Below are 26,960 nucleotides of genomic sequence, written 5' to 3' on the forward strand. Positions count from 1 at the left end.
AATGAGTTTTTCGCTCTGAGAAGGGTAATTAGTTGGAGGCAGGCTTGGATTGTTTAATTTAGCTAGCTAAGATGATTATTCTCTGGGATTACAGCCATTAATTTATCTCATCAAACATAATGAACCCACGATCGTATTCCAATAAAACTCCAGCATCATTAAGACCCGATCCTCTTCACTTCGGTGACGGCAGAAGCATCGACCCACCAATTAACTAGTGTGATGATGTCCACTGACTGGCCATTGAGATGCATCAAAGTAGCCTCATTGGTCTGATTACAAGAGTTCATTATAATCTGATACACAGCATAAAAATAAAACGTTATACAATACACCAATTTCCTGATAGTATTTGTGTGTGTGTGTGTGTGTGTGTCCCGAGAGTTTAGAGATGGGCTGAATGAAAGGCCAGTAAGGCTACGTTCACATTGTAGCTGAATAGGAATTTCGTATGAATTCCTATGATGCAGATTGTACGAAAACGTACGTTTATTTTTTTTTGTTTGGGTTTTTTGTTTTTTGAAAAAAAATCACACCAAATCTTAACTGTCAGTAGGCTGATCACACAAAATTGTATGAATGGGTTGGTACAAACTCATATGAATTAGCCACCAATTCACCAAAACATAAAATAGTTACAAATTGCCATGAGATTGTGCTGTATTTTCTGATGACACCACAAATACATACACCTTCCCAATGCCTTCACTAACAACTATCCTGAGCTTATTTGAGAAAAACATTCTCCAAAAAAAGGGCCACTAACAAAACATCTACTATTCTACAATGAGATATTTGAGATTTAAAGAATCTGAAAGTTATATTTCATCAAAATAAGCTACTACTTGTCATATAATGCTTGGTTTAACTTTGCTGTGAAAAAGACAGAGAACAGTGAAAACAACCACTGACATGAAGGAAGGAAAGGTGTTAAATAAATAAATAATTAAATATCCCAATATAATTACTGAATATATCATTTATAATATTTTTTACAAATTCATTTAAACCAATAATTGATATATAACGAATTGGATTATGGTGTGAACGTAGCCACTCAGCACATGAATGTGATCTTAACTGAAATCCTGTTTAAAAAAAACGGCGAAAGTATTACTTTTGAAGCGGTTTGAGAATTTACCGATGACTTCAAGATCTAAGCATGGCTGAAATTTGTTACATTATGAGAAGATTATGGAAGAGCCCGATATTGCACATTAAAGAGCAGCCTGGAGTCATTGTGTTTGAGAGCTGTGGAAATAATCCAACCGAGCAAATAAATTCTAGCTCAAAGGAAAACATCAATCTGGCTGTTGCAAGACGATCCAAATAGAAGAAGGCAAACATTACAAAATCTATGTTGGCGTGTGTCTAAATGTGCATGTTTACATGTAAGCGCAAGAAAACCAAAGAAAACAGACCCCGGAATATCAAGCGTGTGGCTTTCTATGATGTGCAGCATGAAAGTCACAGTCTGCGTCTTGCCGTTTTCCTTCCTTTTTATCCATTCAATGTGATGAACTAGCTGTAAACGAAATAAGGGGAACATTCGAAGGACTGAGGCAAACGTTTTAGCTTCGCCAGCTCGATACTTCCTGCATTTCAGGAAGCACTCGTCAAGCACTTCAAATTTCTAAAAGGAATTAAACGCCCTTGATGCTGATAACTGTGGGTGAACGTCAGTCTCTGAGTAGTCGTAATATCTTTGATATTGAAGATTTCAGCGCATTATTGATACTGATAAATATACTTTCATATTTCAGTTCAATTCTCCTTTAGTACTGTAAAACGAGCTCCTTTAATCAGGAATAGCTCTTGAACGTCTCATTGCAGTAAAAGCCAAGGCGGTCGCTCATCTCTCTCCACTTCCTGTCTTGTTCGGAGAGTGCCAGAGGGAATCTGACAATATACAAAACTTCTTTGTAGCATCCCAGTTCGTGACGGAGTAAAAATAGCTCACCAGTCCTGTGTGAAAGGACGTTATTCAGAGAGAAAGCCAGAAAGAAACAGAGAAGTACTGAGAGAAAGGCAGAGAAAGGAAGTTAAAAGCAGAAAAAGAAGTTACAAAGCTAGGAAAGGGAGGAAAAGAGAGGCAGATGCGGTGTGGCCAGCTCCTGTGCTGTTCCACTCCATCATTTCCTGGTGTCTCTGTGACTTCTCTCCCTCGCTTTCACTCTCTTCATCTCTCCCCCTCTCTCTCTTTCTGTTTCTATGAGTCGGAGCTCCACAGTTCAGGGCAGGCAGGCCAAATGGTGACTGGGCGAGGTGGTTTGGCTCTGGGTTGACTCTCACAGGCGCTCCCTGGTGGGAATCCAGATATAAGGCCCTGATTGCTCCTCAATCACAGTTTTCACCTTATGATAAACCTCCTCGAAGCTGTCGCCCTCTACGATCGCTGCGATACAAAAAAGAGAATGGCAAGGAATAAATCATTGCAGGATTTACTTGAATAAATTATGCAACTGAACTGAAATCCAATTTGCATGCAAAAACAGCGAAAGTGTTATGTTTGAAGCGGTTTGATCATTTACCAATGACTTCGAGATCTAAGCATGAGCAGGTTTCGTTCATTATGAGAAGATTATGGAAGACCCCGATATGGCACATTAAAGATGTGCAGTATCGATGTACCTTGAATGGACATCATTCTTGCAACACAAGGACAATTTGTGTTGTGTAAAATTAAAAATTATGTGAAGCAGTTATACATTGTTGTATGATTGCAACAGTCATAAGAATTGCAAAAACTGTACCTACAACCGCATTTAACTATGGCAGTACTCTTAAATTGACGACTGTACCATATCTACCCCTGAGAGATGCATATTAGTAACTTTCAGCAGTAAAATGTGTTTAAGGTACTACTATGAACCTTTTCAGAGTAGATAAGGTACAAAGTTGTCCATTTAAGGATACTATTGTAAAATCTTCCACTTTAATTTTAAGAGTGTATTTAATAATTTAACATATTGTTGCATTAATGTGACATCCGTGTACAAAGTCAATAAACTTTTTAGTGAAATAGTTCATAAAACTTGCATAAACTGTCCAATTATTGCAATGCTCTGTCTAAATCAGGGGTACTTAACAATGGGCCTCTGAACATTTCCGAAGGGGACATCAATATGTCTTAAAATGATTTAAAATATGATATTTGTCATCTTAATGGACCACCTCAACAACTTTTTTTTCTATGAAGAATAAGGGTCAACATTGTCTTGGAAAACTGAGATATATGAGGACTAAAAGGGCCTTTACATGCAGCCTGATAGCAATCACATAATTTACTATGTTGCACAAGCTGATCGGCTTCTGCTGATTCTGCAGCCAATAACATTTCTTGCTCAATATTTAAATAATCTGTTTCAGTGTTTGTTGTATGTTGGAACTGCAGCGCACATGCATCTCAAAACCTCCACCTCCCTAGTTCCACCTGTCTAGATCTGCTACAGGATTTATGTATCCCTATTCATGCAGCAACAGAATATTTTATATGCTCACAGCAGAATGTCTGTTTATTTATTGGCAGCAGCATGTCCATACATGCTCTAAATCAGCAGCATGAATAGCAGATCCAGACCGATCAAATATAGTACATTAAGTTAACACTGTCATAACAATGTTATGCTAAAACTATTCAGAGAGTTGTCATGCTTCAAATATACAAGTGTGATTTTTAGACCTGGGAAAAAATTAAATTAATAAAACTCTATGTCAGTTACAGTAAGTATAGCGCAGCATTTAATAAATGTGGGAGTCTTCCTCCAGGACAACAGAGGGCGACATGTGAGAATGTCTTACCAGAGAAGCATTCCAGGAAATCTTGCTCCAGTTTAATAGCACGGTCCATACCTTTCCTGGCTTGTTCCTCAGTTAGACGTGTGTTGATCTCTCTGGATAAAATAGCAGAAACCCCATCAAATGTCAGTTAAACTGTTTTTTATTTTTTTGTCATTTAATTGTTGTTAAACAGTGTTGGGGAAAGTAACTTTTAAGAGTAATGCATTACAATATTGCGCTACTCCCTAAAAAAAGTAACTAGTAAAATCCATTACTTTACTTTTGAGGTACTTTTTAACCCTTTCACACCAAAAATGAAATAAAGAGACCTCAGGTTAAAAGAAATGTAAATTAATGTCTGTACAGTAAAGGCACTGCTCAAACCATTCTGGACTGCATGAAGAACAGGACCCAGGAATAGGACACTCTTTAGCAAAAATATTACGTCTATCTAAAGTTATTTTTTGCTAAAGAATAGTTGATTTGGATCATTAAAGGTCAGAAGCAAAGATACTGTTTAACTAAATGGGCTTAAATACATAAGGTATATTTGTGTTTTTAACATGATTATTGGTTTTTGTCATACTTTATATGTTACTTATTAGAAAAGTAACTCAGATATTTTCTTTTAAATTAAAAAGTAATGCATTACTAATTATTCAAAAAAAAAAATCTGATCACATAACGCATTACTTGTAATGCATTAACCCCAACACCGCTGCTAAATATGTGTAGCTGTTTTTGGTTTCGTACAGGACGTTCTCCAGTGATTTGGGCCGTACGAAAATGGCGATTGGGTGAAGCTGTGCAGCCTGTAGCCTACGAACTGCATTTGCGGACACATCCAGAATACAGTGCTTTCCCTGCTGCTCACAAACAGAGATATCCATATTAAGATTTAAACAAATGATACACAAGTTTATTGTTTTGTCCAAAACTCTAAGATCTAACCTGTTCTGCCACTTCTCGGACGCTCTGAACACTGGTTCCATACAGGTGACTGTTGTACTGGCCCGCCTCAATAAAACGATGGTTCTGAATGTCTTTCTCCATCTGTTCCCGCGATGACACAAAATGGTAGTCCCGCCCATCTGCCTCATATTCCCGCTTGGGACGTGTTGTATCTGAGAAAAGCGATGACATCATCTTGTGAGTATATTAGTTATGCTGTGACAGCTTTGTTGAAAATAGCTCAATTTGTTTGATTGCTTCTTATAAGTGAAGAGACTGTTTGCAGAAAAAATCTGGGGGAGGTTCTGAAGACTGACACATTTTTACAGTTACCAAGATTAGATTAAATATTTATAACAATAATAATTCCTTACATTTCTATAGTGCTTTTCTGGGCACTCAAAGAGCTTTACATTGAAAGAGGGAATCTCCTCAACCACCACCAATGTGCAGCATCCACCTGGATGATACAACGGCAGCCATATTGCGCCTGAATGCCCCCCACGCACCAGCTTATTGGTGGAGAAGAGACAGATTGATGAAGCCAATCAGCAGATATGGATGCTGATGGGATGGTTGGGAGACCATGATGGTCAGATGGCGAATTTGGCAAGGATGCTGGGGTTACACTCTTTTTTTGGGGATTTTTAATAACCACAGAGAGTCAGGACCTCAGTTTAATGTCTCATCCAAAAGATGGTGCTTTTTGTCTGTACATTGTCCCGTCATTACACTGGGGCGCTAGGATCCACACAGACCACAGGATGAACACCCCCTGCTTCACTTTTTTCATTTATTTATTTTTTTTTTTATTACTAAAATGTAATTTAATCATTAAAACAAAATCCAGAACAATCTAAAATAAAAACCCTGAATTAAAAAAAATAATAGAATTAAAAAATAATAATAATTTGCTCAAGGATAAACCTCAAAATTTGATTCCTCAAACCTCACAAACTTTGCACCCAATTCCCGGAAATTGTGTGAAGCCAAATCAGATTTTTGGCTGGTGTTTAGAAGGCTCTTGTCTTCTTTATGAACGATATGCATCTGAGTGTGACAACAGAGTTGAAGAATACTTACGAGGGACACAAGATCCAAACTTGTCTGGGAACTCAGACAGCAGGTCATCATTCACTCTGTCCTTCACCGGGCCCAGAATAATGATCGGCCTCGCGTAGTGCACTGAACAGGATGAGAGACACAAGAGAGACTGTGAGTACAAAATGAAAGTGAAGAGAAATAATAGCAACAATATGGAAGATCAGTGGCTCAGTTCCCAACCCCAGTAAGCTGATTACAAAGACCACTTTTCTAGTGCTGCAACAATTAGTCTACATCATCGACAATGTTGACAATAAAAAACTGCCGACAAATATTTTTGTTGTCAAGTAATCATTTGATCTCATATGACGCAAAGTAAAGGTCTGCAATAACAAGGTTTGACCAGAGGGGCGCTGTAGCACTCCCTGATGTATTCCAACAGAAGAAGACACACTTGATGTGGGAAGGTTTTACAAAATTACAAACAAAAAAAGCTGTCATGTGCAAAGGCCCTGATAATCTAATGGCAAAGATCTTTCATTCTTTGGTTAGGAGTAAAAAGAAGTATGATATCCGCAAACAGTGTTAGTGAACATCCAAATGCCGCGGAGAGCAGTGTTTAGATGAATGTGCAATATGTGCTGTGAGCTTTCCTCTCAATTACCAAGTAAACACACAATAAAATGTATAGAGTTGTATAGAGAAAGCAGCAGTTAAGAAAGCATCTCATCATAGCAATGTGGATATGTTTGCATGAGCTCTGCAATTAGCACTAGAGGTAAAGTCACATTTTAACCAAATAGGCCACCAACATTTCATGAAGACCCTAAAGTATCATATCAACTTGTGGAAAATGGGCACCTGATGTCCCCTTTAAAGCAAGCAGCTTTACAGTATTAAACATGATAAAACCTTATCAGTGTCCTTTTCAGTTAGAATTCCAACTTGGGTTTTCTGCTATAAAGCAGCTCTTTATGTATATGAATATGTATAAAATACAGTATTTAACTTTATATTTGAACAAATTGCAAAATCAATGTCTACTGATTAATTGGTGAAATAATTGAAGATTAGTAGATTATTATTATTAGTTGATTTATAGAGTGTCTGAATTGAATCACATACAGCATGAGGTTTTTATTTCATTTAGGATGCTGCCTATATAACCACAGAACCCAAGGCATCTCACTAGGGTTTGGATCAGAGCCAGCGTATACAATGACACAAAATATGGAGACTCAGTCGAGTTATCCAACCTTCCACTTGTGCAACTGTCTCATAACTCCGTACTGACTCTTCCCTTCCTGAAAGACAACAAACACACATACATCAGTTTCTGTTTGTAATACATACAACAACAACAAACATTTATCTCTGTATCAGTATTCAGGGACCTACTGTGCGGTTGTAACTCACCCTGTGAACCTGTACTGTCACGGCTTCGGTCCTGTAAAAAGTATATAGAGGGTACAATGCTTATTAAATTGTAATAGACTGTTTCCTGCATCAGTTTAGATGTAAACATCCAGTTATTGCAGCATTTGTCATCGCCTAAAAGGGGTTAACAGTTAATAATAAAGGTGTATGGGACGCAGAGCTAATGCTGCCCCCAAGTCTTGTCAGAATTATAATATTTATGAGATGTGCAACTGAAAAATATTGTTTTTACGGTACACTTCAGTATACTTTAAAACTTAAACAATTTACTAATAACATATTTACGAATAACATATTTGTGACCCTGGACAACAAAACCAGTCTTAACTGTCAATTTTTGCAAACTGAGATTTATACATCATCTGAAAGCTGAATAAATAAGCTTTCCATTGATATATAGTTTGTTAGGATAAGATAATATTTGTCTGGATCTGGAATCTGAGGGTGCAGAAAAATCTAAATATTGAGAAAATTGCCTTTAAAATTGTCCAAATTAGTTCTTAGCAATGCATAATACTAATCAGAAATGAAGTTTTGATATATTTAGGGTAGGAAATTTGCAAAATATCTTCATGGAACATGATCTTTACTTAATATCCTAATGATTTTTTGCATAAAAGAAAAATCTATATTTTTGACCCATACAATGCACTTTTGGCTATTGCTACAAATTTACTCCAGCGACTTGAGACTGGTTTTGTGTGCAAGGGTCACATTTTAAAATTTTTACAATTTAAGTGTCTACAGAATGTAATTTTTTTTCATCAAACTGCATGCTAATTGTAATTTGATGAAAATGTATTATAGTTTAAAGTCATATTTAAATGCAGTTAGTGGAACTTTATAGATGGCTTTTAACCCACTTAGGACTTAAGTACATCTTTATATATAAATCATACAGAATTACTGTAACTGTCTGAAATATGGTTAAAGTGATAAAAAAAACAAAAACAAAATGTGCATCCCTGTGCATTTGAGGTTTTTTTTTTCTGCAAATGTAAATTAATGGATTTTATATATGAATACCACCACATTACTGAAATGCGCAGGTAAAAGATATGAAGCTTAAAACATTCATTTCCCAGGAAAACCTACAGAGAGCACTGAGCACATGTGTTGAATGCATGTGTGTGTTTGTGAGCGCAGTGATCTGTATCACCAGCATGCGCCCTACAGGCAGATCAAGCTCACAATGCCCAGGAGTTTCAGTGCTTTCATGAAATAACTGCTTGATAGACTCCCATGGGCTGCAAACACACACCAGTGCTTCTCTAAACACATCACAACTGATTATAGAGAAGAAAAACAAATCTCACAGGAGAGCCAACTGTTTTTGGAGTAATTTAAAGGAAAATATTTGAATGCGATGAATTGTTAGCAGCTGTTTGTGTTTTAGCAAGGATCTTACCCTTTCATTTGACTTCAACCGCGACCAGTCCTTTCTCTCAACCCTGGAAGAGAGATTGATTTGAATGCATGACAGAAGGTATATATAATAGGAAAATGAACACCAAGGGGGAAATTCCACAAAAATAAAAAAATGCAGTTCACCATCTTGTGTAAGTGATTCTGAGACTTTACCAAGACAGCTAATATAGATTAACTTTACCACATCTTATAAAATAAAATGAATTTTCCCCCTGAAAAAACTTACATTTTGAGGGCATGCATTACTGCATTATAACAGGCTACATCATGCAGTGAATGCATGGACTCTAGTGGTGTTTTTGTGAAGTGAGTGACTACTGGATAATGACATCTTACACATTTTTAAAACAGCAATTAAGATATTATCATCTCACACCCCTGGTGCTGAAAGGTGGTATATGAAATAGTACATTTGAGCTGAAATAGCACATGCAAATATGTCACAAATGTTTAGTGAATTCATCCCATATTCTTTTGAGATTATAGCCATATAACATATATGTTAACATGAGACTGGTATAATACTAAGTATGTACATACCAGAATGTATGTGATGTAACTTTTTCCTTTTCATTTACTTTTATAATGTTAAAAATATATGTATTTCAAGTAAATGCTGTTGAAATGCGGGAAAGAATACTGAAAAGCTAAATGTATCAGGTTTCAACAAAAATAATAAGCACAACTATTTTTAACATTAATACTCAGATCACATAATCAGAAAAGCTCCTTTCTGGAGGGATCATGTGACACTGAAGACTGGAGTAATGATGATGAAAATGTATCTTTGTATCACAGGAGGGTCATTCTATAATTTAGGGTACATTTAATTTTTCTAACCAATTTTTATTTTATTTTATCCAGAAAAAAATTTGATCTATTAGGAGAGAACACGATTTTCTTTGTAATATCAAAATGATGTTTAATAATTAAGCTTGGCAAATAACAGATAAGATACAATGATACAATATAGAAATAAAAAAAAAACAACAGTTGTTTTATTGAGAAATATATATATATATATATATATATATATATATATATATATATATATATATATATATATTGAATTTATTGAAAATGTACCGTGAATGTGAAATGTACTGTTAAGTATAATACTGAAAAAAAATCACAAAAAATTAAAATATATTAAAATGGAAAACATTTATTTTAAACTGTTATAATATTTCAGAATATTACTGTTTTTATTGTATTTTTGATTAAATAAATCCAACCTTTACACATAATAGACTTCATTCAAAAACACTGCAAAATCGTACTGACCGCAGACTTTTGAATGGTAGTTGAAATTTAGTTTGGAGGGAGTCGGAAAGATTTCTAGTCACCAGAGCTTAAATGAAGTATTTATCCCAGAACTTTCTTTTAAAAGGACTGGAGAGAAATGTTTGTGTGGATAAACGTCTATAGAGCACGTCCTTGTAACAGTGGGTTAGAATGAGAGAGAGAGTTAAAAGCTAAAAAGCCTCTTTAAGCTGCTTGAATATTATTTTGTTCAAGGACAACAGAGCAGATAACACAAGAGAAAGCAGCGACACACACACACACACCTCCTCTTGCTGGGGATGAAGCCGACCTCCTCCTCATCCCCCTGTGGGCTGACTCTGCAGGCCTGCCACCACTCCTCATCTCCACAGTCCAAAACACGCAGCACATCTCCAAACTTAAAGCCCACGGCCTGACTCAGGAAACCACAGTCTGCTGTCTTATCATAGTCAAACAGAGCCCTGCAAAAACGACAGAGAGAGAGAACATATGGGGAAAAGAGAGGATAAAGAAGGACAGACAGAGGGGGATGGGGTTCAAAAGGAAAAACATCAAAGGAAAAGCATGGAATTGGGTTGAAATTGAGCAACACAGACCCTTTCTTTATTTTTGGCTGTTTTTTTTTTCTTGTCTTTTTTAAATCATTAGCTCTGTTCAGAATGGAATACTAGCCGTCTGCTTTCTGCATACTGTGCAGTGTAGACTATGTTAAACAGTATGATCCCTTTATGTTTTAACTCAGGAGATGTAAAAATCATGGTATATACAGCATCCGGTTCATTCGTCACACTGGAGATGGAAGGTCAAGTTGAGTGCAGTGGATTATGGGATGCAGTATATGCAGAGTGCTCTGCTTATGACCATTTTGACAAATGTAGTGGGTTATCTAGGATATCCACCCTTGCGAAAAAGAAGTGTGTTTAACTGTAATGAATGTGCACTTTCAGTGTATTTAAAATCTTGTAAGCATATTTAAAGACTGTAGAAACTGAAACTGCAAATAATATTAATGAAATAAAAGACCACTTATAAGTGAGAGTTCATGTTCATGTCTGTTTCTTAACACACTGATGTGCACTTTAAAAAGTGTACTTTGAAATGTCGAATTATTTTGTAGTTGTAGTGTAAGTCGTATGTTTACCTGATATAAAATCCTCGTTTAGGGTTACTTCGTAATGTAGTTGTTCCAGAGCCCATACTGCTGTTCATCAGCTGCTCTCTGAGGTCGTGAATTTTAGCTTCAAACCGACTGTACTCTGAACAAACAAGCACAGCTGTTATCCAACACTGCACAGCACGTTAGAGCTACATTCATGAGAAATCAACCATTTGTGTCAGTTTGGACACTGATGTGATGTGTGAGAGTCTAATGTTCACCAGAATTCAAAGGTTTGAGGTTGGTAAGATTTTCAAATATTTTTTAAATAAAATCTCTTCTGCTCACCAAAGCTGCGTTTATTTGATCTCAGAAAAAAAAAAAACAGTAATATGATGAAATATTCTTGCCATTTAAAATAACTGTTTTCTATCTGAATATACTGTAAAATGTGATTTATTCCTGTGATCAAAGCTGAATTTTCAACATCATTACTCCAGTGTTAAATGTCACATGATCCTTCAGAAATCATTCTGACATGCTCATTTACAGCTCAAGAAACATTTATCATTAATATATCATTAATATATCATTAGTAGAGGCTTTTGAACACTTATGCCAGAATTAAAAAAATATAAATGTATTTGCACTAGGGATCACACCAGCTATCATGTTTGTGTATCATTACACCCCTAATTTACACTATATAAAAAAGTTATATTTTTAAAGAAATGTAGCACTAGTACATTATTTTGAAGTTTCTAAAAGATTCATTTTACACTGTCCATTTTACCTTCATTTGACAAGTGTCAGCTTTGAGCCCAGAGTGCAAGACAATTCAGTCAGGTGTGTGTGTGTGTGTTCTGACCTTCTGGTCTGTACTGAGCGATGATGGTTACAGTCTGTCCTGCATTCTTCAAGGCAGCTGCTGCTTGTTCATGTGTAGCTGCCCGCAGATCCACGCCATTCACCTGAGAAACACATGCATACCATTACAATCACATATCTCATACATCACTACAGCCTTAACACATTACTGTAACATTACTGCCCAACTATACATCAACAATAAGCAACAACAACAACAACATATGCTGGCATGAACTATTCCAAACAGCACTTAAAGGGACAGTTTACCCAAAAATGAAGATTCTGTCACTTTTTCAATATGAAGTTGTTCCAAACTTGAACTTGAACACAACAGAAGATATTTTGGAGAATGTTGGTATCTGAAAAGTTAATGGTTGAGTTCCATGCCAATCTTTTTTTCTAAACTATGGAAGTCAATAGCTATTGTGAACTTTTTTGAACAATCTTCAAAATACCTTACAGAAGAAAGAATCTCACACAGGTTCGGAACAACTTGAGGATGAATAAACGGTGACAGATTGTTACTTAGTGCAGCTTTTCAAATAATGGATCTGGTTAACGGTCTACCATTTAAAATAATAATGTTTTCTATTTGAATATATTTAAAAATGTGATTTATTCCTGTGCAAAGGCAAAGTTACATTTCAGCAGTTATTACTCCTTGTTCTCAGTCAGCATACTCAATGCACTTGCATCTTGGATTTCTTTGTTTTCTATTTACGGTGTAAAGACTTTTTGTGTCTTATACTGAACACTTTGTCTTTGATTGTCAGGTATATATATCTATGATACATGGGCAAAGATGCATGTCAGGATTAATGGGATGAAGTCTCCATTAAAAGATACAGTGTGTATAACTAATCTTCTGACCAACAACATGGCTATTATTAAACGTAGTTGTCAGGGACATCATTTTAAATTCTGTACTGACTGCACTTGTTGGTTAAATCCCCACAATGCAAAAGCATATGTGAAAACGGAGCCTTTTATTTCAAACTGAAATGATGCTTTTCATACATGAGTAAATGTGTATGTGTTTGCATGTTCTCACACTTAAGATCTGATCTCCTTTGCGCAGTTCACCGCTCAGGTCCGCAGGGCCTCCTGCCAGGATGAAAGAGATGAATATTCCCTCACCATCCTCCCCTCCAACTATATTAAACCCCAAACCTGTCGATCCTCTGTGGATCACAACACGCCTCGGGTCCCTGTGACACAAGATAGAGTGAAGAAATAACAGAATGTGAAGATAAATCACAAAAGAATTCCAGGATGATGGTTTCACTGAACCTGAAACAGCAGCACAGTGCTGTCAGGCAGATGTGGTGAGTGATTAGATGCATATTTATGCTTGTAAGCTAACATTTATAAAAAAAGATTGATTTAGGTAGCTGTTTAAGCTAAAACATGCTCTTTTGTTAAATCAAGTATAGAGATTTTCACACTGTTTCAAAACAGCAAATCTGATTGTTGTTACTATAATGCCTTATAATTTCTAATTAGCAGTTTTATGGCTCGAAGACATGAAAATAAAATAAAATCAAACATAATCATGATCGAGTTTAGAAAGGGTTGAGTCCGAGTCAAGACAGAGACCAGATAGATTGGTTCTGAGACGAGACCTAAAGAAATCTTCAAGAGTATGTAAAATGTTTGGTGGAAACAATACAATTGGTACCATACTTAAAGAGTATAAAATATATAACATGGCATGTACACTGTATTTTATTTACTTGATATAGGTTTAGAAAGTATTATCAGTCAAGGGTTTAAAGGCCACATATCACAGAATGTCTCTTTTTTAGAGTCTTACTGCACACAAACTCTTTGTGGCTCTTATATGCAAACTGAATAATAGATGATGTAACAGACGTTTTAAAAAGTTAATGTGTTAAGTTCTGCTGCCTCTGTACTAATGTTATGCTAACATCTCATGTCACAAGAAAATCACCAATCATTGAACATGTCGATCACAGGGCCCTATGAAATGCGTTTCATTTTTTCCCAAATTCCTTTTTTTTTTCAAATTCTGTTTTTTCAGTTTCTCAACTCCTTTTTAATGGTTAAATTTAATTGTATTAATCAAAAAGCATGTCTAATTAATTAAAATCATAACACATACATTTTCACAACAATTTATTAAAATTTTCACAAAAATGACGTGTAGGGCCCTATGAAATGTCACCATATGTTTTATTGTTACCTAATTCTGTGTTTTAGCGTGTCTAATTATTTAAATGCATAAAACATTTATTCATATTTTTGGTAAAATAGCCTTATGAAATGTTTTTTTTTCCCTCAGAAATTCTTTCGTGTATTTAAATTTTTCTGGTTATCAAATGAAGACATAAAACATTCATAAAATGTTTCTTTTAATTATTGAAAATTAAGCAAACTTAATTTTTTGGTAAACAAAGGGGATTTACTATGTTTGTGTTTGTTTCATTTTAGTAGTAGGCCTAGTAGTAGCAGGCTAGGCTATGTACATTCTGCTGAACAATAGTAATACATTTCTGGCAATGGGTTTGATGGGTTACCGTAAATACCTTTACATTTCTGTGTATTTGATGACGCAAATTTTACTCAAATCAAACGGTCAAATTCTCATGAAGTGACTCTCAGTGCAGTTCTGGAGATGTTTTTCATGTGTAAACGTCCTTATTTAGTGAGAAGCCAGACACCGAAATCACAGCGAGCGCTACGCGTGCCGGCAGCCATATCACCCTGGAGCCCAAGACCGGTTTCCCACTGAATCTAAGCAGGGCTGAGCCTGGTCAGTACCTGGATGGGAGACCTCCTGAGAAAACTAGGTTGCTGCTGGAAGAGGTGCTAGTGAGGCCAGCAGGGGGTGCTCATCCTGTGGTCTGTGTGGGTCCTAGCACCCCAGTGTAGTGATGGGGGCACTATACTGTCAACAAGCACCATCCTTCGGATGAGACATAAAACCGAGGTCCTGACTCTCTGTGGTCATAAAAAAAATCCCAGGATGTCTTTCGAAAAGAGTAGAGGTGTGACCTCGGCATCCTGGCTAAATCTGCCCATTGGCCTCTGACCATCATGGCCTCCTAACAATCCCCATATCTGCTGATTGGCTTCATCACTCTGTCTCTTCTCCACCAATAAGCTGGTGTGTGGTGGGCGTTCTGGCACAATATAACTGTCGTTGCATCTTCCAGGTGGATGCTGCACACTGGTGGTGGATGAGGAGATACCCCCTGACTATGTAAAGCGCTTTGAGTGCCTAGAAAAGCGCTATATAAATGTAATGAATTATTATTATTATTATTATTATTATTACAGTGTGTGTGATAATCGAAGTCGCGATTCTGCGGCATTCATTAACACAGACACGCATTACATGCAGGATTCATATTTAAATAGACTTTTCCAGCTTAATATTTACAGGTACTAGTCCATATCGTGATTTGATGTAAGTGCAAAGACCTACTTTTAATTAATTCATTCATAATTGGTCAAATTGTGTGACATTCCGCGTTAAACTATAAATTCTGTTTTTATGACTCGATTCCGCGATTCTGTCTGCGTTTTCTGCATCGTGGAAATCATAGGGCCCTATAATCATATATCAAATTAAAGAAATATTAATATACAGTAATAATGATGAAATATTTTGATTGGGACTCGAGTGGACTCGGGAATAAGTCTGATTCCTAATATGTTCGAGTCCAAGTCAATACAGAGTCAAAATGCACACGAGTCCATGACAAGACCAAGACCATTAAGTCCGTTATGACTGAGTTCAAGTTCAAGACCGAGTCCGAGTCTCGAGTACTCAACACTGCAAACGTTATGCACAATGCTCCTTGTTCTAGGTTTTTTTTTAAGTCGGGCCCTGCTTGATTGTCATTTGAGGACAAAATGTTGGGGGGAAAATTTAGACAGACTCAAATATATTCAGGCAGAACTTGATCTCATCTTGAAGGATTTACTTACCAACTTACTTTTGGTTAATGAATTTGCCATATGACTCTGAATTCATATTTTAACTGAGTAATATAATTAACTGGTCACCACCTACTGTTGTAGCACTAACTAGGCTTATTTGAATAGCTAATAAAAAATAAAAAATAAACAATAATTATTATTATTTAACATAATAGCTTATAGGTATGTTATTTGTTGTAATAGGGACTTTGTAACCATGTGCTTAAGAAATATTATATAAAAATGTTAGCGCTAGGTCTTTGCGGTTGTATGTAACTGGAGAAGTGTCACTGACGTCAGTCACATATTAAATCCATAAGATTTAAAATCTTTTAAAAGCCCTCAAAACAATCTGGCAATACAATTTCTGCTGCTGCTTGCATCATAGGTGTGATCTGAATCTTATGAATGAATTTATTTAATTTATATTTTTATATTTAACTGAATCTAAAATTGCATTTTTGACATCTGCTGTTGATGATTAATATGTATTAAATTTATCGAAGGCAGGGTTATTATAGTTAAAACTATAAGCATTGAAAATATATATTACTTGAAATAAAAGAAACATGAACTGATATAAAATAAAATAATAATTTTTTTTTGTTTAAGTTGATGTACTAAAATGAAAACTAAAACTGTATGAAAAATCAATACAGTATATAGAGATATTTAAAAACAAATACTTAAAATTAACACAAATTAGTACAATTGTAACTATATTTAAAATTAAAATTAAACAGAAAATATAAAAATAAAAGCTACTTCAAAATGTAAATAAAAACTGTAATAATAATTAATTGTAATACTACTACCAACACAGTACTAAATAACACAGCTGTAAGATGATGAGAGCTTTGTTGCAAATTTATTGGAAATCATGAGCTTCCAGTTACTCAGAGCGTGTTACCTGGGTAAGTCGTCATCTCCCATCAAGCCGTGCAGCACAGGAGAAAAGCGGCTTGGTGAGGTGGGAGTGAGGGCTTGTGGGTAATCTGAAGCCAGGAAGTTTTGATGTCCAAGGTCTGTGTCCAGATGCGGAGAGTACGCTGAAGGGTGAGCACACACAAGTGAGTGTGTGAAAGCTGGATTTACCACTGATTCTTTTAAGAGTTTTCCTTGAAACATACTTTGCAGTGCTCTTTGTGTGAAACAGCGCTTCTGTGTGCTGTATACTCACTGCTTGTGAGGTCTGGTGGGTTGTAGCTGGTAAGGAACAGGTTGTTTGGCTTAGCCACTCTGAGGTAGACCACCTCTGCTGTGTTCTTCAGTGTGCCCACCGCATCCTCGTGCATCACATCCTCCAAACACACGTTATTCACCTGGAGATGCAGAAATACACTTCATTGTTTTGGATGTGCACTTGTAGTAGACTCCAAATCTTAAAATAATAATTTTAAAAAACTTTACTTGTGGATAACATAATATTAATAAAATACTTGCAGTGAACTTCCATGAATATGTTTCTCAACACACTTAATAATTTGTAATAATGTCAAGTTTACTTTAAAGTTCTTTTGAAATCATTAACTTTATAAAAATCTATTGAGTTTTCAAAAACATACATATATTTTTGATGATTTTGATGTTGACTAACTACAGTACATGATTATAACTTTAACTGTAGTGTGTTATTTGACATTACATTTGAGTTGTAATAGATGTTGCTGGGTTATATTAGTTAACTAAAACTGTAACTAAAACAAATAAAATACATTTTTGTCACTTCAAATAAAACAAAAATGCATTTTAACTCAAATAATAAAAATGTAACTTGATCTAGTAAAATAACTAAAATTCAAAAAGAAAAATAAAACTACAACATTTCAGTGATACTAAAAAAACACTGCTGAATTTCAGATTCTTTATCACAAATATATTTAAATACATGGCGTACAAGTTTAAAGCAGAAATTACACTAAAGTGTATTTTAATTTGCAATAAATGCTTGTCATTACATTTGGCAGCAAAGACAATAGAAGTAATTTTACATAAAGATGTACTTAAGTCCTAATTCAAAAAACAAGTTCAGCTAAATTGCATTTATTATAAATTTTAACTAATACATTTGCATTTATTTGCCTTTAATAAGCAGTTCAAACTTAATTATTTTATTTTGAAGTATATTATTATCTCTATTATACTTATTATTATTATTATTATACTTTTACATTAAATGTTCTCATTCCTGGTGGAATGACCTGCCTAAATCAATCCAAGCCCTCAGCCATCTTTAAGAATCAGCTAAAAACCCATCTCTTCCATCTTTATTTGACCCTCTAACTCTCTATTCTAATTTTATTCTTTAAAAAGCATTTGACCCTTTTAGACTTGTACTCTATTACTCTATTGTACTCTATATTTACTAACTGCTTCTATTCTCAAAAGAAAAAAAAATAACACTAGCTTCTCTATTCTTTTTGTATTCTATTTCTTTTATTTTTATTTATTATATAATTAACAAAATCAAAAAAAGGCCTCTAACACTAGCTTGCTCTATTTTTTCTATTTTATCTGTTTTATTTTTATTTATTGCATAATGTTATATATATAAAAACATGTACTATGTTAAGCTAACTGAGACTTGATATAGCAGTTGTTCATCATTGCTCTTTGGTTGATTTTGATTGCTTCCAATGTCCTCATTTGTAAGTCACTTTGGATAAAAGCATGTAATGTCAATGTATTATACTATTTTTAGTGATATTACTATTTTTAGTTAAGTGCTTCTTTTTAAAAAGCATACTAAGTTAAACGCAGAAATGTAGGAACTGTGGAAATTAAAGTTCAATTTCTGCATTACTATTGGCACCAAACTAAATAGAAGAACATTTGGGATTTATGTACATCAAAGTAAACACTACAGAAAGATAACTGATTGTGTTTTCTACTGCATTGTAGCATGCACAACCTGCCTGTAGTTCTTCCTGTGAGCAAGAGGTGGCAGCATTGAAGAGCCAGTACCACACAACAGCACAGCTACAGCTATGACGTTGCTTCAGTCTAATACACACTATATTTCCACCTGTCAGTCCCCATTAGTGATGTATATGTGTTGTCTTACCATCAGTATCTTATCACCGATCTGTAGTCGCCCGTCCTTATGAGCCGCTCCTCCCTCGATGATCTTTGTGACATAAATGCTGTTGTCTCCAGGGATGTGCTGGTTCCCCACACCACCCGCTATACTAAAGCCTAGCCCTGGGACAGTAAAAGCACATTTCTCTTTATAAACAGAACTTTCAAATCTCAGTTAATTGAATAAAAGGTGCACAATTTGGATGTTTGCTGACAGTTGCAAAATCATCCTCAAGTAGTTCTGAACCTGTGTGAGTTTCTATAACATATCTTGAAGAATGTTGGTAAACAAATTTATAACAAGTTTATAGCAGCCATTGAGTTCCATAGTATGGGGGGGGGGGAGTTATACGGAAGTAAGAGGCTAACGTTAACTGTTTGGATACCAACATTCTTCAAAATATCTTCTTTTATTATTCAACAGAAGGAAAAAAATTCATATAGGTTTAGAACAACTTGAAGGTGAGTATATAATGATGAATAATGAATTTTGGGGTGAACTGTTCCTTAACAAGAGGGCAATAGTGGCTACCATGTGTGTGTTTGTGTGTGTGTGTGTGTGTGTGTATATGTATGTAAAAGATTAAAAGCTATTATTTTGTTGCAGATCCCTTGCAAGAATGGGACTTTCCCTTTAAAGCTCTTTTAGCAGGATTTACTCGCTGTGACTCTGATTGGTGGAGTTTTCTGCACAGCAACTTGGGTAATGTAGTTTCTAATCCTAAATTTCACTGCTTTTGAGATAACGCAAACGAATAGCTTCGGCCAAAACATATAAGATGAATTAACAACTTTGTAGCTCACAGCAGGTCCCTAAATTATTGTGATCAATCACTTTTTTTGCATTCTGCATTTGTAAGTCTCTAAGGTAATAGCATCTGGTAGATGAGTAAATATACCGGTAAGTGATAAATGGATCCTAAGTCATCTTGTAAACAAAACTTTTGCTTTTGTGTGCCACTATATCTGCCCCATTACAACATCCAATATTAATGTTGTATTGCCAAACCAATGATCATTTAGTGCATCTCTGATAATCACATATGCTTTATTACTAGAAGTATAGAGTCCATACCTTTTGGCCCTTTGATGAGCTTGATTTCGGTGACTTTCTCAGCGAGGGGTTTCCTGCGTAATACATAGAGTCTGACGATAGCGCCTGCCTCCTTGAGGGCCTCCACCGCCTGACTGTGGGTCACCTCCCGAACATCGACGTCATTCACAAAGAGAATACTGTCATTTACTCTGAGACAAAGAAGGAGAAATGGAAATAAGGTATTAATAATGCAACATCTGTGAGAAGCTGGCAGTGCACAGCCATATATGAACCTTTGATCTGACAGCTGCCTCAAAATTTGAGTTTCTGGTAACACTGGTATACAAGATACAAACGATGTTATGTTTAAATTATATTAAGTTAAATTTGACTGTCGAGAGAGATTTTATTTTTCACAGAATAAACAACCACAGCTAATATACTGTGTTTTTTACATACTGCAGCCCATAAAGGCAGAATTTACACATTAATTATTTTTTCTTCAGGAACCCACTACACCTTATAAAGCCTGCTGTGTCATATTTGATAGATACTTTTTTTGAGGGACATTTATTTGTTCATCTCTCAATCATCAATCTCAATCAAGACATAAAAAGTGACAACTGATATTTATATGCATTTTATGTAAGTAGTATAATACTACCTGATATTCTAAAGATTGAATAGAATTTTACATTACAAGCTAAATAAAATTTGCATATTTTTCTTAGTTTGAGTCTCTGAACAAAACTGAAGCGTTTTTAAGCTCTATATCATACTACATGATAAAAAAAATATAACATTTATGATAAACATTTTGTCTAAATCTTATGTTTTGTCAAAATGTTAAATAAACTAATATTTTCCCAGACTTTTCTATTATTTCATATCTGAGTTAAATATTAATTGTCTGTACAATATGTTAAATATAAAATAAATAGAATTTGTGTTTTATACATTTTTTAGTGACTATTTTATATTTTTAGTTTGGCTAACTAGGCCAGTTGGAAACAAATATAGTTGTTTCTATCACTTGCAATTATATGGAGCCCCGCACATGGCATGCAAGAAAAAAATGTATAGCCTAAATCGTGTGCACAATTTATATTTCGTTCCCTCGATTTATAAATTGTGCGCACAATTTATTTATTTTTTCTTTTAGTCATGTCCAAGGCTCCGTACATTTAAAACTGAACCTACATTACAAAACTGACCAGAGATGGGTTTCATTGGATCACCAGATCAGTGGTGAATCCTTGTGATGACTCATTGCAATATTGAAATGTTTGTTGTGAGTAAATCTGATCAGTACAAAATCAAACCACCAAGAACATATATAAATATGTATAAAACAGTAAAATAGAAACAGTATGACATACTGTAAAATGCACTAAAATATGTGATTCAGTTTGATACGCCTGTTTGTGAAGCACCAAGTGCTTTGTGTTCACCCGTGACATTTGTTTCTGACATTTTGTCTTTTTTTTTGCCTTATCTGGGTAATTCTTGTTACATCACGCTTTGAGATTTGAAAGCTATGGGGGAGGTGGAGATTAAAGTTTGGCTTGTTCTTTACACTAAGCTATTGTATGACTTTAGAAGATTTGTATTATAGTACATGGGTCATTTGACAGTTCATTTTGTCCTTAGTAGAGTTCGACAGCACCACCAGGCCCCATTTACTTTCATTTTATGTAAAAAAAATAAATAAAAATAAGCAGCCAGGACATTCTACTAAATGTCTTCTTTTGTATTCCACAGAAGAAGAAAAATGATACAAGTTAAAAACAACAACTTGTTGAATTAGTGATGAAATAATAGTAATTCTTACATGAAATAAGCATTTTCTCACAGAGCACAACACCATCCAAAAAAGACATTTCACTGAAACTGACAACTCGACAAAACACCATAAATATTCCTCAGCTTTCAGAAGTGCAAATACAGCACTAGCTATGCTGTCATCCAGAAACATAAAGCACAGATTACAGAGAGTGGGAGTATAAGTGCCATCATGCCATGAATGACTGTCAGTGCAGTTTTCTGGAAATAACTGCTCATAAATATTCATCATAAAGCCCTCTAATTATCACTGACCAGTGACCACCAAGAAAGTTTTTTTTTTTTTTTTTCAGATCTAGCCTTTTCCTTAGTCTACATGGAATACGACAACTTCTCCATGCACTATGATACATATTACCCAGAACTAAGATGGAAAACATGTGATGGCCTTCCTTTTGAGGAAGATTTATTTGTTCATCTCTCAACCATCAATAAATAGCATTGCATGAAATGTTTTTAAAAAATTGCTTTGATCATAAATCTAAGCATTTAATTATCATCAGGGCAAGGCAGCTGGGAAAAATGTGGTGAAATAATACAACTTGCAATTCCTATATGCACATAGACAAAAGCTCTGTGTTAAATCAAATGCAGTATTTTAACCCGAATGTATCTTTCACTCTGTAGAATCTAGTCCAATTAAACAAATTTCAACACAAACAGGTTGCATGCCCACATCATTGAAAGAATGATATTAGTGACCCCGTGACAACTACTTGGCACAACCTCCACATATTATAAATTATTAACAATTGTATAACAATAAGCTATTGAATTGGTCTCATACTTGAAGTTTTTCTCAATTATTATGTTATTTTTCTGTTATTTACAGTGAATAAGTGTAGAAAAAAAGTATAGAAATATATCTTATCTTGTCCTGTCAAATCTATGGGGAACAAAACGGCAGCTGTGCTTTCCAAAAATTCACCACAAAATGTAGTAACGATATTTTAGGTATTACGTATAGCATGTGGGCACCTGTATATTTTACGACCTTTAACTATACAGTTAATTAATTGGTTAAATACCAACATATAACCTTTATATGTACTAACAAAAATTAAATTAATACAGATCGTAGAAAGCCACATAATGAGTTAAAGTTCATAAAACTTTGCCAGTACTCATTAACAGAAGGTGCACAGGGTGAAACATACAAAGATCACATAAAAAAAAAAAAAAAAAAAAAAAAATGCTATAATCATTAACTGAAAGTGTTACAACAAAAAACACCCTGACATACCTTACTGTCTTAAAAAAAGGGGAAAACAAAACTATTTAAGAAAATATATTCATATATGATGTGCCATGCAGGGACTTCTAGGGATGTCATTTTATTGTTTTTCATTTTACCTGCAAAATCCTTAATTTTTACATTGTTTTAAAGTAAAATTTTACAGTGGTAGCCATTTAAAGTTTTTCACCGTATAAGATAAGGTAACTTAAAGTTAACCAGTTAAAAGGCTTTTTACTGTAGCATTTTAAAACTTTTTCTGTAAAAAAAAAATTTATGTGTGTGTCTGTTTAAACACAAGGAGATGTGAAAAAGGAATCAATCTGGTGTTTGCACGCTGTGTGCACAGAAAACAATTGCAGGAATACCAAATCGAGTTCTCTTTTGCCTCTTCTTTCACTGGAATGGTTTAATATTGTTTGAATGTGAAATTGGCAAGACAAAACACGTATAAATTAGACAATTTTGGAGTTGATATGTGAATGACATGCATGCTGAAAAGGGTTGGGACAATGCGTCGAGGTCATCGATGACGTCGACGGAAAAAATAAGTCGACGCAAAATATGCGTGTCGATTCGTCGACCTGTTTTTATTTCTCTAAAAAACGTTTACCTTATGTGCGCTGAATATACGCGATGGCCGGATCAACATTCTGTCCAACGTTGTATAACCAAACCAGGGGTTTTTCTGCATTGATCTTTTTTTTTTGGCGGCTGTCAAAGCCTTATTTGATCGGTGAGTGATGTAGAGTAGAAAGACTGCTGCGCCTGACAGGGCGCGTACGAGAGAGCGCCCCGGCTGCACGCGCACTCACAGTCTTCAAACAACACGAGCGCTTCTTGCTCTCTCTCTCTCCCTTGTGCATATTAATCAAAATCATTAAACACGATAGAAAAAGGGCGAAACACCAAAGTTTCACGCGTGCTCGCGCACTCACAGTCTTCAAACTACACGACCGCTGTCTTGCTCTCTCTCTCTCTCTCTCTCTCTCTCTCTCCCTCGTGCATATTAACCAAAATCATTAGACACGATAGAAAAAGGGCGGAATGCCAAAGTTTCACGTGGAGCATTCAGAGATTTTTTTTTTTTCATGACAGGCTGCTGGCTCCCACTGTTAATTTTTTTTTCTTTTTGAAAAGCACTCTCTGTATTAGCTTATAGCCCTCAAGTTTACATTGGTTACTGAATTCTTTCAAGCTCTAAACAAGACATTTTTTATTGAATGCTAGACATCTAGTTCTTGTTATTTTCATCTGAAAGAAGAACTTTTTTTTCAGTAAGCTAGGCCCTATATGTTCAGTAAGCTTGTTTCAGTTATCTATGTGTTTTCAAGGCTTCAAGGTTTATCGAATGCTATCTCTATACAAGTGCAAAGTAATGCATTCTTAGTCAGTCTTTTATTTTGTAATTTTAAGAGCAATAAACATATATTGCAATGTTAAGGAATTCATGTTTTTTTCATTCAGATATGTAAATCAACATGTATAAATTGTTAGTAGTCAATTAATGGGGAGATAATCGAAATCGAATCGGTCCGGAAAAATTAATCGTTAGATTAATCGATGCATCGAAAAAATAATCGATAGATTAATCGTTTAAAAAATAATCGTTTATCCCAGCCCTAATGCTGAACCATGGGTCCTGGTCCATTTGGATCACAGATCAACTACAATCCATTCCACCCCTAATGTATATTATATAATAATCTAATAACTTGCCTGTACTGTGTAAATACTTGCAGTGCAAAGAATGAAGATACAAAAAGTATCTTTTTAAAGTATTACATTCACAAAAAGTATATTTATAAAGTATTACATTCTCTAAAACAGTGAGTATTCACATTCTACAGTAAAATCACACTGTGGGGGAAAGAAAAATGTTTCTGTCTCTCTAAACTACAGTCCATTTGGTCCCAGAACTGCCATTAGTAATGAAGCCCAACTGTCTGCAGAGAAGAGCAGAGGACACCATAAAACAGCTGACAGTCCATCAGCTGACAGTGTGTGTGCGTGTGTAGATTTGACTCAGGGTGTGTGGTTAAAGCGAACAGTTCCATTATTACCTAACCAACATATCACTACAAACCTGTATGATCTTGATGAACAGATTGAAATAAATCATAATTCACTGACAGTCTTCACCTCCAGTGAGCTGTGAAGCACTCCAGCACCGAACACTCAGACTGCCGCGTTAATTGGATCACTGAATAGATTCGACTCTATTCATTTGAAATAACATTACTATGAAGAAATAATGACATCATTTTCATTTTCAGGTGAACTTTCCACTTTCAAGCTGCTATTTCTGTCTATATTTTCTCTTTCTCTTTCTCAGTTTTTTTTTCTCTTCAGTGCTATTTCTGTCTGCTTTATTTCTCCTGCAATGTGAGTGAATTTGTGTGCAAACGCGCATGTGTGGATGTGCTGGAATCCTCTGGCATAAAATTGCATTTGTTAGCAGGAACCCCAGCTGGTCCCATTATAAATGCATCTCTAGTAGAAAATGCACGAAGATATTTAACTGCGACATGTCCATATACAGTACACATACAGAGACCAAAAATGGAAATCTTCAAAAAATTAAGCGAAATAAAATATACTGTATTACATTTTTATGCGAGCAGAAGATCACAACATAGATCGCTACACTCCAATTTACAGGTTTTACTTGTGTTTTCAGCTCATCAGAGCTTTTTTCAAAATCTTGATAGAGCACATGCTCACGGTTGCCAGGTTGGGAAGATTAAGTAACCCACAGGGCAGAAAATTATATATATATATAAAAAATAATAATTTAAGCTCTTGATATCTGGCAAACACAACCATGAAAGCTTGTAGAGGCTTGTTACCAAAGCATGACAACTCAAATGTAAAATTAAAATAACACATTTTCAGCATAAATAACAAGTTGCCAGATATCGCAGACGATAATAATTAATAAATCGAGAAAAGCAGAAATCTTGATAATGATTAAAATATGATTCAAAAGTCACATTTAAAATATATGAATATAAAGTCATATTTAAAATAAATGAATATCATTGCATTAGACAGAAAATATTAATGCAAATGGAATTCATTTCGAAGAAAGATACAGTACATTTATATATTTCACAAAAAGTTTTTTAAAGATAAAACAAATAATTTGATCCATTGCAATAAAATAGTTTCTGGGGCCATTGTATATGCAATCCACATACAGGCTGCATGTTACCTGAGCCTCCCATCCTGTGCAGCGGCTCCTCCTGGAATGATCTTGGTGATGAAGATGCTGGGGTCGTCTCCAACATGAGGGTTATCAGTCCCTCCGGCGATACTGAAACCTAGCCCAGAGTTCCCCTACACAACACACACACACACACACACACACACACATGTCTGGCTCATTCAACAGAATGAGAGTCCCTCATTTACATACACTGAAGCTGTTATGGGTGCAAACATATATATATATATATATTCACATGCATTAATTTAGCTTTAGATATCAAATGCAGTCTATTAACATTGATGTTATTTATTCATTGTGAAAAAGAATATAATGGAAGTAATACACTTAATAATTATATACAGATTTTTTGTTTATGACTTTATGATAACATGATAATTTAGAGTTAACAGGAAGCAAAGTGGAAGACAGAGGTGGGGTCAGGATCAGGAAAGGTCTTCTAGCTGGGATTCGAACTCAGGGCGTCCATTGCGCAATGTCTCTGTATGTCGGCGCTTGAGCCCAGAAGGCTATCACTGCTAAAATATAGTTAAGTGTAAACTCAATGTGATGTTTTCAGACACTTGACTGCATGCTAATTGCAATTAAATGAAAATGTATTTAAGTTTAAATTTACATTTAATGCAATCAGGTGAACTTAAGAGTGAATTTTTTAATCAACTTAAGTACATCTGTATATAAAGAATTTATTTAGCAATTTGTAACA

The 26,960-nt window shown here is 35.1% G+C and overlaps 1 protein-coding gene across 1 annotated transcript in view; it reads right to left on the reverse strand.

Moving 5' to 3' along the window:
- Positions 1 to 945: 945 nt before the first annotated feature.
- dlg4a (discs, large homolog 4a (Drosophila)) overlaps positions 946 to 26,960 on the reverse strand; it is a 164,567-nt gene continuing 138,552 nt past the window's right edge. Inside the window, exons 6-22 of the mRNA XM_026259980.1 lie at positions 26,240 to 26,364; positions 19,989 to 20,158; positions 18,900 to 19,036; positions 17,016 to 17,157; positions 16,746 to 16,884; positions 12,942 to 13,098; positions 11,889 to 11,991; positions 11,066 to 11,180; positions 10,209 to 10,385; positions 8,621 to 8,663; positions 7,192 to 7,222; positions 7,032 to 7,079; positions 5,815 to 5,916; positions 4,732 to 4,904; positions 4,534 to 4,646; positions 3,802 to 3,893; positions 946 to 2,395 (exon numbers count right to left, since the gene is read on the reverse strand). Coding sequence (XP_026115765.1) covers positions 2,289 to 2,395; positions 3,802 to 3,893; positions 4,534 to 4,646; positions 4,732 to 4,904; positions 5,815 to 5,916; positions 7,032 to 7,079; positions 7,192 to 7,222; positions 8,621 to 8,663; positions 10,209 to 10,385; positions 11,066 to 11,180; positions 11,889 to 11,991; positions 12,942 to 13,098; positions 16,746 to 16,884; positions 17,016 to 17,157; positions 18,900 to 19,036; positions 19,989 to 20,158; positions 26,240 to 26,364 — 1,974 coding nt within the window. The 3' untranslated portion in view covers positions 946 to 2,288. The remainder of the gene's footprint in view (positions 2,396 to 3,801; positions 3,894 to 4,533; positions 4,647 to 4,731; positions 4,905 to 5,814; positions 5,917 to 7,031; positions 7,080 to 7,191; positions 7,223 to 8,620; positions 8,664 to 10,208; positions 10,386 to 11,065; positions 11,181 to 11,888; positions 11,992 to 12,941; positions 13,099 to 16,745; positions 16,885 to 17,015; positions 17,158 to 18,899; positions 19,037 to 19,988; positions 20,159 to 26,239; positions 26,365 to 26,960) is intronic.

This window comes from Carassius auratus, unplaced genomic scaffold, assembly GCF_003368295.1.
Source record: "Carassius auratus strain Wakin unplaced genomic scaffold, ASM336829v1 scaf_tig00215316, whole genome shotgun sequence".
Taxonomy (NCBI): domain Eukaryota; kingdom Metazoa; phylum Chordata; class Actinopteri; order Cypriniformes; family Cyprinidae; genus Carassius; species Carassius auratus.